The sequence below is a fragment of the Microcebus murinus genome, chromosome 4, assembly GCF_040939455.1.
Source record: "Microcebus murinus isolate Inina chromosome 4, M.murinus_Inina_mat1.0, whole genome shotgun sequence".
Taxonomy (NCBI): Eukaryota; Metazoa; Chordata; class Mammalia; order Primates; family Cheirogaleidae; genus Microcebus; species Microcebus murinus.
This window is the reverse complement of record NC_134107.1, coordinates 102675459-102688888: the sequence shown is the minus strand read 5'-3', so window position 1 is coordinate 102688888 and position 13430 is coordinate 102675459. Positions and strand designations below refer to the sequence as shown.

The 13430-nt window shown below is 35.3% G+C and overlaps 1 protein-coding gene across 1 annotated transcript; it reads left to right on the top strand.

Annotated features, from left to right (window-relative positions):
* The first annotated feature begins 11703 nt into the window (after positions 1 to 11703).
* LOC105864569 (olfactory receptor 8B3-like) lies at positions 11704 to 12700 on the top strand. Its single transcript, XM_076001335.1, has one exon. It carries the CDS (start codon positions 11704 to 11706, stop codon positions 12634 to 12636), a length of 933 nt encoding a protein of 310 aa, XP_075857450.1. The 3' UTR covers positions 12637 to 12700.
* The last annotated feature ends 730 nt before the right edge of the window (positions 12701 to 13430 follow it).

Here is a 13430-nt window from a genome sequence, read left to right as displayed (position 1 = left end):
TTTTTTAATATTAAGGGAACCTCTCAATATGAGTATAGAATCATGCTCTTTCATACATTATTTATAAATATTTTGTGTAAATATGCATTTATGTACATTTATTTTTGACAAGTATGGGCATATATGCTTACATAATGAGCTAACTATTTCAAAGATTGTAAGTTGATTTAAAACTTAAAAGCATAGAAGAAAGTATCAAGGTAGTGGACTAGGAGGTCCCTAGCACACACATCTCCATAGAAACAATGATCAAAGACCCATCCTTATGCAAAAGTGCTTTTGTCGTAGCTCTGGAATCCAGGTCTCAGATTATAAAGCCATGATGGAGCTCAAGTCTAAGAACTGCTGCTTTGAGAAAGCAGGTATATGCCCTGGTGGCAGACTCACTGACCATGATTCTGAATCTAGACCAGAAACATTCCCATAGCCCTGTGGACTCAGCTCCAGCTTTGCTTAGTCATGATCCTGCCACCAGGCCCATTTTGTAAGAGATCCTAGAGTAGTCATGCTTATTTATGCTCCCAGTAACAGGCTGGCTGTATTTGAACCAACTGCACACCCTGAAGCAGCAGTGTGACCTAGCTGAAGCCTTGCTCTGTCACTGTCTGGGGGCATTCTTGTCCTGCAAAGACCTGGTGGGACACATGCCCATCTCTGCCCCTGGTGGCAAGATCCCCTAACCTTCATCCTGATTATGGGGTCTAAATCTGTCCTGTGACTTGACTATAAGCCTACTCTATCATGGTGCTGAGGCAGCCCTGCCTTTCCAGAGACCCAGCAGAAGACACGCCTTTCTGTGTCCCAGTAATAGGTCTACCAAACTCAGACCTGGCTGTAAACTCTGAAGCAGCCTTATGAGCAAGCTCCAGACCTACTCTTCCATAGTCCAAGGGCAGTGCTATTTGCCCAAGGACACAGGGAAAAACACACCCATGAGGACCACTTGTAAGAGACACTACTGCACATAACCTGGCTCTAGACCTGTTTGTCTTTGATCTTGGATGCAGTATTATCAGTCTTGGGACTCAGGAAGGAAAGGTTTTTACTGGCTCCAAACAAGACTGTTTATGAAGACTTGAAGAGCTGTTTGTCAGATGCACAGACACCAATAGAAGGCTACATGGATCAAATATGAAGCAAACATGACACCAACAAAGGAAACTATAAAACTCCAGTATTTAACTTTAAAGAAATGGAGATTCATGAACAGCTTGACAAAAAAATTGAAAAATAGTAATGTTGAACCATCTAAAAGAAACAAACGAATCCTGGATCAAATATTTATCCCTTTTTTGTGTTAAGAATGTTGCAATCACACTCTTTTAGTCATTTGAAAGTAAATGATTATTTATTGTTGACATAATCACTTTGTCGTGTTATCAAATATTGGTCATTCTATCTATCAGTATTTTTGCACCCAATAATCATCCCCACTTTATCCCCTCCCTGTTACCCTTTCCGACCACTGGTAACTGTCACTATACTGTCTGTCTCTGTGAGAGCAATTGCTTTAATATTTAATTCCCACATGATATTTGTGTTTCTATACTTGGCTTGTTTCACTTAACATAATGTTCTCCACCTGCATTTGTTGTTGTAAATGAAAGGATTTCATTTTTTTAATGGATGAATAATATTCCATTGTGTATATGTACTATAATTTCTTTATCCATTCATCTGTTGATGGATAATTATGTTGATTTCAAGTCTTGGATATCGTGCTGCAATAAACATGGGAGTGCAGATATCTTTTTGATATATTGATTTCCTTTCTTTTGAATATATATTAGCAGTGGATTGCTGGTCATATGGCAGATCTATTTTTAGCTTTTGAGGCACCTCCAAACTGTTCTCCATAATAGTTTCACTAATTTTCATTGTTACTAACAGTGTACAAGGGTTCCCCTCTTTCCATATCCTAGCCAGCATACGTTATTGCTTGTCTTTTTGATAAAAGCCGTTTTGACTAGGGTGAAATGATACGTCATTGCAGTTTTGATTTGCATTTCACTAATAACTGATGATGTAGAGTATTTTTCCATATACCCGTTGGCCATCAGTATGTCTTCTTTTGAGAAATGTCTATTCAGATTTTTTGCCCATTTTTAATTGGATTATTTGATTTTTTTCTGTTGAATTGTTTGAGCTCCTAATATAGTCTAGTTATTAGTCTCATGTCAGAAGGGTGATTTGCAAATGTTTTCTACTAGTCTGTGGGGTGTCTCTTCACTTTTTTGATTGTTTCCTTTGCTATGAAGAAGCTTTTTAGCTTTATGTGATCTCATTTATCCAATTTTGTTTTGGTTACCTGTGCTTTTGGGGTATTACTCAAGAAATGATTGCTTAGATCAATGTCCTGGAGCATTTCCTCAATGTTTTCCTTTAGTAGTTTCATAATGGTTTCATAATTTCAGATCTTAAATTTAAGTCCTTAATCTATTTTGATTTGATCTTTCTATATAGCAAGAGGCAAGGGTCTAGATTCATTCTTCTGCATATGGATAGCCAGTTTTCCCAACACCATTTATTGAAGAGATTGTCCTTTCCTTGATATATGTCCTTGGCACCTTTGTTGAAAATAAGTTCACTATAGATGGTTGGATTTATTTTTGGGTTCTCTATTCTGTTCCATTGGTCTATGTGTCTGTTTTTATGTCATTCCATGCTGTTTTGATTACTGCAGCTGTGTAATATAATTTTAAGTAATATAACATGACTCCTCCAGTTTTGTTCCTTTTGCTCAGGATGGCTTTGGATATTCTGGGTCTTTTGTGGCTCCCTGTAAGTTTTAGGATTATTATTATTTTTTTATTTCTATGAAGAATGTCATTGGTATTTTGATGGGGGATTGCACTGAATCTGTAGCTTGCTTTGAGTATTATGAACGTTGTAACAATATTGATTCTCCTAATCCATGAGCATGGAACATCTTTCCATTTGTTTTTTGTGTCTTCAGTTTCTTTCTTCTATATTGTATAGTTTTCATTGTAGAGGTTTTTAACTTCTTTGATTAAGTTTATTGCTATATATTTTATTTGTAGCAATTGTAAATGGAATACTTTCTTGGTTTCTTTTTCAGATTGTTTGCTGTTGACATATAGAGTGCTACTGATTGTTGTATGTTGATTGTGTATCCTGCAACTTTACTGAATCTCTTTATAGGTTCTGATAGTATTTTTTGTGGAATCTTATGTTTCTGTAGATATAAGATTATATCAAGTACAAATAAGGATAATTTGAAAACTTCCTTTCCAATTTGGATGTTCTTTATTTCTTACTCTTCCCTGATTGTTGGAGCTAGAACTTTCAGTACTATACTTAATAGCAGTGGTGAAAGAGGGCATCCTTTTTTTGTTCTAGACCTTAGAGGGAAGACTTTTAGTTTTTCCTCATTCAGTATGATAATAACTGTAGGTATGTAATATACGGCTTTTATGGTGTTGATGTATGTTCCTCTGTACTCAGTTTTTTGGGTGTTTTTATCATGTAGCAAGGTTGAATATTATTGAATACATTTTTAGCATCAGTTGAAATGATCATATGTTTTTGTCCTTTGTTCTGTTGATATGATGTATCACATTGATTGATTTACTTATGTTGAAGCATTCTTGCATCTCTGGGGTGAATTCCACTTTATCATGATGAATAATCTTTTTAATGTGTTGTTGAATTTGGCTTGCAAGTATTTTGTTGAAAATTTTTACATATATGTAGATTTGGTCTATAGTTTTCTTTTTTGTGTGTCTTTGTCTGCTTTTGGTATTAGCGTCATACAGGCCTCATAGAATGAGTTTGGGAGTATGCACTTCTCCTTGATTTTTTGGAATAGTTTATGTAGAATTGGTATTAGTTCTTCTTTGAATGCTTGGTAGAATTCATCAGTGAAGCCATCAGGACCTGGGCTTTTCTTTGATGGGAGACTTTTTATTTCTGCTTCTATCTCATTACTTTTTACTGGTTTATTTAGGTTTTAGATTTCTTCCTGGTTCAATGTTGGTAGATTGTATGTGTCTAGAAATTTATTTCTTTGAGGTTTTCCAATTTATTGGAATATATTTGCTCATAGTAGTTTGTAATAATCCTTTGAATTTCTGCAGTATCAGTTGTAATGTCTCCTTTTTCATCTCTAATTATATTTATTTGGGTATATTCTCTTTTTTAAGTTAGTCTCACTAAAAGTTTGTGGGTTTCATCTTTTCAAAAAAACCAACTTTTTGTTTTATTGTTCTTTCAGATTTTTTTTGATTCAATTTCATATATTTCTGCTTAGATCTTTAGTATTTCTTTCCTTCAACTAATTTTGGGTTTGGTTTGCTCTTGTTTTTCAATTCTTTTAAGATAACATTGTTATGTTGTTTTCATGAAGCTTTTGTACTATTTTGATGTAGGCACTTATTGCTATAAGCTTTCCTCTTACTATTGCTTTTACTGTATCTCATAGGTTTTTTAGTATGTTGTGTTTTCATTTTCGTTTGCTTTGAGAAATTTTTAAATTTCCTTCTTAATCTCTTTCTTGATCCATTGGTCATTCAGGAGCATGTTGTTTAATTTCCATGTGTTTGTACAGTTTCCAATATTTTATTCCTCTTGTTATTGATTTCTAGTTTTGTTCCATTGTTGTCAGAGAAAATATTTTATATGATTTAAATATTTTTGAATATTTAGAAACTTGTTTTGCAGCCTATCATATGGTCTATCCTTGAGAATGATCCATGAGCTGAGGAGAAGAACATGTATTTTGCATTTGTTGTATAACTTATTCTATGAATATCTATTAGGTCCATTTGTTCTATAGTAAAGATTATGTCCAGTGCTTCTTTGTTGACTTACTGTCTGAATTATCTGTACAGTGATGAAAGTGGGGGCCTAGATCTCCAAAAATGATTGAATTGGGTCTATCTCTTTCTTTAGCTCTGATAATATTTGCTTTATATATCTGGGTGCTCCAGTGTTGGGTGCATAAATATATACAATTGTTACAGTCTCTTGCTGAATTGACCTCTTTATTATTATATAATGACTTTATTTGTCTCTTTTTATAGTTTTGGTCTTAAAATCTTTTTATCTGATAGAAGTATAGCTATTCTTACTCTTTTTTGGTTTTCATTTTCATGGAACATCGTTTTCCTTCTCTTTATTTTCAGTCTATTTGTGTTTTTATAGGTGAAGTGGGTTTCTTGTAGACAACACATAGTTGAGTCTTCCTCTTTATCCATTCAGCCACTATATGTCTTCTGTTTGCAGAGTATAGTCCATTTACATTCAATGTTATTATAGATATGTAAGGGCTTACTACGGCCATGTTGTTATTTGATTTATCAGTCTTTTGAAATCCTCTCTTCCTTCCTTCCTGTCTTCCTTTGTGTAAAAGTGATTTTCTCTGGTAGTTAGTGTTTTAATTTCTTAATTTTTATTTTTTGTGTATCTGTTGTAGGTTTTTAAATTTGAAGTTACCATGAGACTTATGAAAAACATTTTATAATCAATTATTTTAAACAGATGACAACTTCTTTCTGCTTACAAAACAACAAAGATGCCAAGAGAAATCTAAGAGAAACTACACATTATCTCCATTCTTTCCCTGCTTTTTAATTTTTTATTGTTTCCATTTGTATCTTTTTATACATTAACTTAAAAAATTGTTATATTTATTAATTTCAATAGAGTTCTCTTTTAGTCTTCCTAATTAAGGTGTAAATGGTTTATACACAACAGTTACAACAAGGGAGTATTTTGTATGTGTGTACTTACTGTTGCCAGTGAGTTTTATAACTTCAGATATTTTGTTATTGTTCATTAATGTCCCTTTCTTTCAGATTAAAGAAATGTCTTTTAGTATTTCTTGTAGGACAGTTCTGGTGTTGATGAAAACCTCGGCTTTTGTTTCTCTGAAATGTCTTGGTTTCTTTTTCATGTTTGAAGAATATTTTTGTAAGGTATAATATTCTAGCATTGGTTTTTTGCTTTATATTTTGTACATGTCATGTCTCTCTCTCCTGGCCTATAAAGTTTCCACTGTAAAGTTTGCTGCCAGACATACTGGAGCATATATATATATATATATATATATATATATATATATATATATATATATATATATTCTTGCTTCCCTTAGGACCTTTTCTTTATCTTTGACCTTTGTCTTGTTTGGGTTAATTCTGCTTGGTGTTCTATGACCTACTTGTATCTGAATATTGGTGTCTTTCTCTAGGTTTAAAAATTTCTCTGTTATTATTTACTTGAATAAACTTCCTAACCCCACCACTCTCTTCACCTCATCTTCAAGGCCAAAAGCTATTAGGTTTGTCTTTTTGAGGCTATTTTCTAGATCTTGTAGGTGGGATTCATTCTTTTCTATTTTTCTCTTCTGGTTGTGTATTATCAAATAGCCTGTCTAATTTTTTCTTCTGCTTGATCAATTCTCATACTGAGAAATTCTGGTGTGTTTTTCATTTTGTCAACTGAATTTTTCAGCTCTAGAATTTCTGCCTTATTTAGTTAATTTGGTGAGGTCATGATTTCCTGGATGATTTTATGTGTGTTGATGTTTGTCAATGTCTGAGCATTGAAGAGTTAGATATTTAATCTAATCTTCACAGTATGGGCTTGTTTGAACCCATCCTCTTGAAAAAGCTTTCCAGGTAATCAAAGGGAATTTAGTGTTATGATCTAAGTCTTTGGATACTGCTGCCATATCAGCCCCCCTTTCTGGATCCACTACTTCCTCCTTTTCCCTGTCCTATTACTTACTGGTCTTATCTTCCTCAAAGCACTTTCTGATTGCCTAAGACTGGATAAGAGTTTCCTGCTCTGGCTTCCACTCCATCGATATTTTCTTCTCCCGCAGCATGCATCACATTGTATTATAAATATTGTTCACATGCATTTGTTAATCTGAATAAAGTGCAAGTAGAAGCAGATCCTTTTCTCTCAAAATGAGTGGACCTTTGCACAGAGAACACACTTAGAGTATGTATGAAAAATGAACGTCAAAGAAGAAAAACATATTTTAATGCCATCTTCTTTTTCAAGATAATGGAGGAGAAAATGGAGTAAAGTAAGACTTTACTATTTTGAACATTTTTAATTCAGTAGATGCATCCTCCCTGAGTTTGGTGGGTGGTGTTTCACCAAACTGGTCCTTTCATGCCTGGTCACACAGGAAATACATACTTTCAGCAAGTCTCAGAATGTACAAGTCTTGCCTTAGCTTTCCCTAGAGGGATGTCCACTTTGATATTTATGGAGCCAACTGGATATAGTCCTGACTCTTGTGGAGTCACCAGGCATTCAGGGGTGACTGACTTAGCTACAAGTTACATGTACATATACATACATACATACATGTGTATGTAGCCCATTGACATATTTATATATCAAATAAAGCATTAGTGTCAAAATCAAACTAATCTGTTATAATCTAAATGTTTTAGCTAGATTTTATATTTAATTCACATGAGCCTCAATGAATGAGTACTTGATTGAAGTCCTCAGCTTCCAACTAACTGGTAATGTGCTATGCATCTCTACCACAAAAATATCTATACCCCTTACTAAAGTATAAGGTCTCTAAAGATAGAATGTTACTTTTTAAATATGTCCTCAGGTTTTTGTACCTCATAGGTGCTTAATGAATTCTTTCAAAAATAAATAGTTGCTGAGCTACAGGTCTGAGGCTGCCAAGTGGTCCTAGCAAGTCACTGGGGTCTGATGTATGATGTCAGGTATGTTGAACCTTTCTGATTTAATTCATTCAGATTATTTTTCATTCACATATTAGTATTATTTAAGGAGCTTTAAATAAGTACTGAGATTCATCAGATTTAAAAAAGGAATTCTCATTTTAAAATTCAAATATGTTATTTATTTAAATAAATGAGCATTAGTAAAATTTCTAGATGTAACAGTAAGGATAAAAAATATGTGTTTTGAATTTGTATTTTTATTTAAACAACACTAAGTTTAGCTATGTGTGCTTTTTACCAGTAAACTAAGTTTCCATCTCGACATCATTTCTTAACTTCACCCTTTTTCCACCCACTCAGCTTTAACCTAGAACTGTTGGTGATAGATTAAGTGACATCCCTAAGATCAGATCGGTATCCAAGAAACTAAACAAGAGATACATAGCAAAGAATAACATTCAAACTTAAACATCAAACTAACATGCCAAAGGAAATAATCTTAATGTCAATGCAAAGAAAGTTCAGTGCCTAATTGGTCTGTTTCATCTCTCTTGCTTGGGAACACCATATCCAAAAAGCCCCATAATTATGGTTCTACAAGTCATTATTTTGTGCTTAGAGGCACTACTTACTTTAAGCAGTTTGAAGACACTCAGAGAATCTTTTTGACTAATAAGGGAACACTCATTTTTTGCTTTTTGACAGACGAAAGAACCCTCTTGATATAAGAACAGAATGCCTTTCCTCCCACCTCAACAGATATAAAAGTGTATATAAATGTATATTTATATATATCTATTTTTCATGCACATATTTTTATGTGTTTTATTATCTATATGTTTAGATTTATATATACATTTATATATGTAAATACTTTTATAAATATTAAGAAGAGGAATGAAGAACCATATAATTAACCCAATTCTCATGTCTTGGATTGATTATCCAAAGACATGTGAATTAATTTAAAGATTAAGAGAGTAAATAAATAACAAGTATATTCTTTAAAAATAATACTTTTTTACTTTAAAAATAACAAGAGTCATCACCTAAAAATAACAAGCATACTTTTTAGCTAAATTGAATAAACACAACTTCCTATTACAAACATTTTTCACAAGCTTTTAGTTTGTGAGGATATGGTTGGTGCCCTCCCCAATAGATACTCCTTCTCCCTTTTTCCTTAATGCCCAAAATGTCCTTTCATGATAGAGGTTAAAAATGGGAAAGATTCATTTTGCTACTTTTCCTTGCAGTTAGGGTGGCCATATACATAGCCCATAACTGAAGAGAAATCAAGGGGAGTCATCTATTGGCTTCAAGAAGGTTTATTTCATAATATATAGGGAGTTACACGAGGGGAGTTCTCTTGCGTTTTTGTCTGGCTTTATTTTTGGGACATAGTTGTGTTTACATGTGAGTTTTAGAGCTACAGCAGCTATTTTGTAACTATGAGGTGATAAGCCTGAGGACTGAGGCCAACAGACTGAGGACAGGGAAATGGAAAAGCCTGGTCCTTGATTAGAGCGTTTAGTTGTTGAAACTACCTGGGGCACTCCATCTCCAGATTTTATTGTTACATTCTCCTAATTTAAATGGGTTTTGAAATGAACAAGTGCTCAAAATACTTAAACAGTCAGAATAATTTTTTCATAGCTTCTCATCAACTACAAAACTTCTTAAAGAAGACTCAATTTCTTCTTTAGTTTTAAACCTGGCTGAATCATCATAGTTTTGAATCTCATACATTTATTATATGGCCTCAATTGTCCATTATATCCATGCACATTATTATCAGGATTTCCAGGATATGGGTAATGTGAGTGGGTAATGGAGAACTATGGGAAATTCTAGAACTAGAAAGAGACAGGTCTTCACTTTCAGATCTGATTGTAGCAGCAGTGCAGATGGATAAATAAGAGGGATCATGTGGGAAAATGCTAGCATAAGAGTTAGGAGCCCCTACAATTCAATAGTACAGTTCAGTTAAAACCTAAAGAGTGCCTGAACTTGTGTGGCAGTCTAGGCAAAGAGATGGAGGTCACTGTGTCTGTAGAGTCTATTCTTAGCATGTGAGAAATATAGAAAATCTTCTGAAGGTTTTCAGTCAGAATGCAATTTCCATAAACATTTAAGGAGTTGCTACTGTGTAGTCTGCTGTGTACTTAGCACTATCAGCAAAGTAGTCTACAAGGCAAAAGTGATCTTTGTGCTTACAGAATTTATAGTTTATAGGGAAAGAGGAATAAAAAGAAACTAATATCTTATGGGTGCAATGATGGAGGACCTACCAAGTCTACCAAGGTTATGGGAATATAAATAATGACAGCTGACTTTTACTAACTATTTACCATGTGCCACACATAGTTCTAACCATTTGACTTATAGTGTTTTATTTAATTGTCATAAGAGCCCAAGGAAAGAGATGCTATTATTACTCTCCTTCTTTTAGCAATCATGAACCTGAAGCACAGAGAGTTTGAGTATTAATAACTCTCATGTTAGTTATTACATTTATATTCTCAGCAGGGTCCCCAGGAAGAAATTTCCAGTAGGTGTTTAGAAGTAAAAACATTAGAAGGAAGAAATGAATTAAAACAAAAACTCTGATATTCCATGAGAAACAACAACTCAAATGAGTTATTGCAATTCTTGCAAAATTTGAGATAAAAATGTAGAAAACATGGAGGTAGAACTTGTGGAAAATGTCCATTTAGGAAGTGGGCAGAAAGAGAGAAAGATTCAAAGCAATATATTTCCCATAAGATATAAAGATGATGGGGAGATGGGAGTTCATATTTGTTGTCTTGGGGGATGTACAAGCCCAAGGGTGAAGGGAAGACTTGAGTAAAATTGTGAGCCCCTGAGGAACTGCAGATCACGGTGCAGGGTGTAAATACAATTCCTTTATTTTCTTTTTAGATCTACAAGTCGTTCTCTTGGGAGGAGACACAGAAATTTCTATCCTGTTTATAACCAGGTGCATTGTATCAGCAAACTCACATGAAATCTTCTGTGTCTTATCTAGTGGCAAATGTGACAATAATACTTTGTTTTTCTCTGTTGTATAAGAGGACTCAAAGTCATAATCAGAAATCATGATCTGTTGAACATAATGATTTCCAGGGCATATTGGAGTTTAAAGGCGGACTGCACCTTCCTAGTATCAAAGCAACCAAAGTTTCAGAGCCTGAAATTTCCCTTCGAGGACCACGATTGGTTAATAACAAGACTAAGGAACAACCAAGGATTTCTCATCTAAGGAGGGTGAGTTTTTGAATTCCATGCATCTAAGAGATAGATCTAAGATAGGTCACGTTCTTTCTTATATTATACAGTTGTCAGATTCAGATGAAGGTGCTGGAAGAATCTGTTCAAGGGGGAGCAGAGAATGTCCAGACATTAGTGGACCCAGTGGTTGCAGCATCTAGTCAGTGAGTTCCCTCTCCACAGAGAGAACACTCTCTATTCTAGATGTAGGGCTTTCCTTGTATCACTTGGGGCAGTAACTCAACCTCTCCTGGACTCTGGTCCCCTACTTGTGGATTAGAAACAATATTTTAGCTTCCACCCAACAGACTTATCTGCATTAGAATCCCTCACAAAGTTGCTAAGGCCCCTCTCTGGCTCCAATTTCACTGGTGATGGGAGGGATGAGGTGAATGAAGAAATGATGAGATGAGAGGAGGATGATTCTGTCCTGGTCCACCCTTCTTCCCTCTAATCCCCTCTTATTTCTAGCAGTCATGTTTGCCTCTGGTAGCCTCAGCCTTCATGCTATAGGCTAAGTTGGTGGCACTGTTTGCTGTATGTAGCTTAGTCAGACTCTCGTAAGAGGAAGTTGGCATCAGTCAGGATTGTGGTAGTGGTAACGGCAGATTCTGTGGGTCCAGGTTGTTCTAATCTCACATAACCCCAGCATATACACAGCTCTTATGGGAGCAGCTTTGTGGTAAGAGTTGGGTTGTCCTCTAATGCCACAATGTTTTCCTGTGTCCACAGATCCTCTTAGAGAAGAATGGCTCCTGGAAATGGCTCTCTTGTGACTGAATTCATTCTTATGGGATTAACACAGCAGCCAGATCTCCAAATGCCCTTGTTCTTCCTGTTTCTAGCAATGTATGTTGTTACAGAGTTGGGGAATTTGGGCTTGGTAACTCTAATTGGGCTGAGTTCACACCTTCACACCCCCATGTACTTTTTTCTCTTTAATTTGTCCTTCATAGACCTCTTTTATTCTTCTGTGTTTGCACCTAAAATGCTGATGAACTTCATATCAGAGAAAAACGTTATCTCCTACGTAGGGTGCATGACCCAGCTTTTCTTTTTCTGTTTTCTTGTCATTTCTGAATGCTATGTGCTGATGTCAATGGCCTATGACCGCTATGTGGCCATCTGTAACCCACTTTTATATAACATTGCCATGTCCCCTAAAGTGTGTTGCAACCTTATGCTTGGTTCATACCTGATGGCCTTCTCTGGTGCCATGGCCCACACTGGGTGCATGCTGAGACTGACCTTCTGTGACGCAAACACCATCAACCATTATTTCTGTGATGTCTTTCCCATGCTTCAGCTGTCCTGCACCAGCACCTATGTTAATGAGATGGTGGTTTTCATTGTGGGGGGCATCAACATCACTGTGCCCAGTCTCACCATCTTTATTTCTTATGGTTGTATTCTCTCCAGCATCTTTCACATCAGCTCCAAGGAAGGCAGGTCCAAAGCTTTCAGCACCTGCAGTTCCCACATAATTGCTGTTTCTCTGTTCTTTGGATCATGTGCGTTTATGTATCTGAAACCATCTTCTGCTGGGTCTATGGATGAGGGAAAAATCTCTTCTGTCTTTTATACCAATGTGGTTCCCATGATGAACCCCTTAATCTACAGTTTGAGGAATAAAGATGTTAAAGTTGCCCTGAGAAAAATCCTGAGTAGGACAAAATTTTGATCAGAAACTGATCTCTGGATGTCTGTAGTTACAGGGCAGGGAGCCTCTGTATTTTATTACAACAGTTTAGGAGGTAATATTTTTTCTTATTGTGTCTTATCATGATGATGTTTAGTTGAGTATCCTCTCAGTTATGTTTCCAACTCTTTTTTAATATAGGTTTTCCTTTTTCCCCATAATTTGCACATTTTCCCCTTTTCATCATTTTTCCTGTTATGATGAAGTTAAGGAAGTTTTAATCTCTGTTTTTTTCCACTGCCATTATGGACTTTCTTTTTATCTCCTGGAAAAGATGGATGCTTTTGCAAATTTTCAAGTGAAATAAACCTAGGATGACAATGTGTTGGTGGTATCTATGGTGTTCTTTTCCTTGACTTACGATATGCCAATGCATACATGAATCAGACAACTTGTTTCTCCTCTTGTCTTCCATCTTCCTTGGGCAGCATCTTGTCTTCTTCAAATGGCAGTGTTTCACAGATATGCAAGGCTCCACAAGGCCTATCATATATAACCCATTTTGTCTTTGTAAACAATATGCATTAATCTTCTTTTGGCATAAATTTCACATTTAACTTTGTACATTAAAAATAACTCACAGTAGACCACCAGAATACATTTGTTTCATGAAGTCGCACAGTTTCTTCATGAAAAAGCCTCCAATACACTAATAGCCTCCTGATTGTAAGCCTACCTCTCTCTCTGGTATACTTTATTTTTACTTCATTTTATTATTTTTATTCACTAAGCATGAAATACTGCATGAGAAAGCATTACTTTTGGGAACTGAGTAT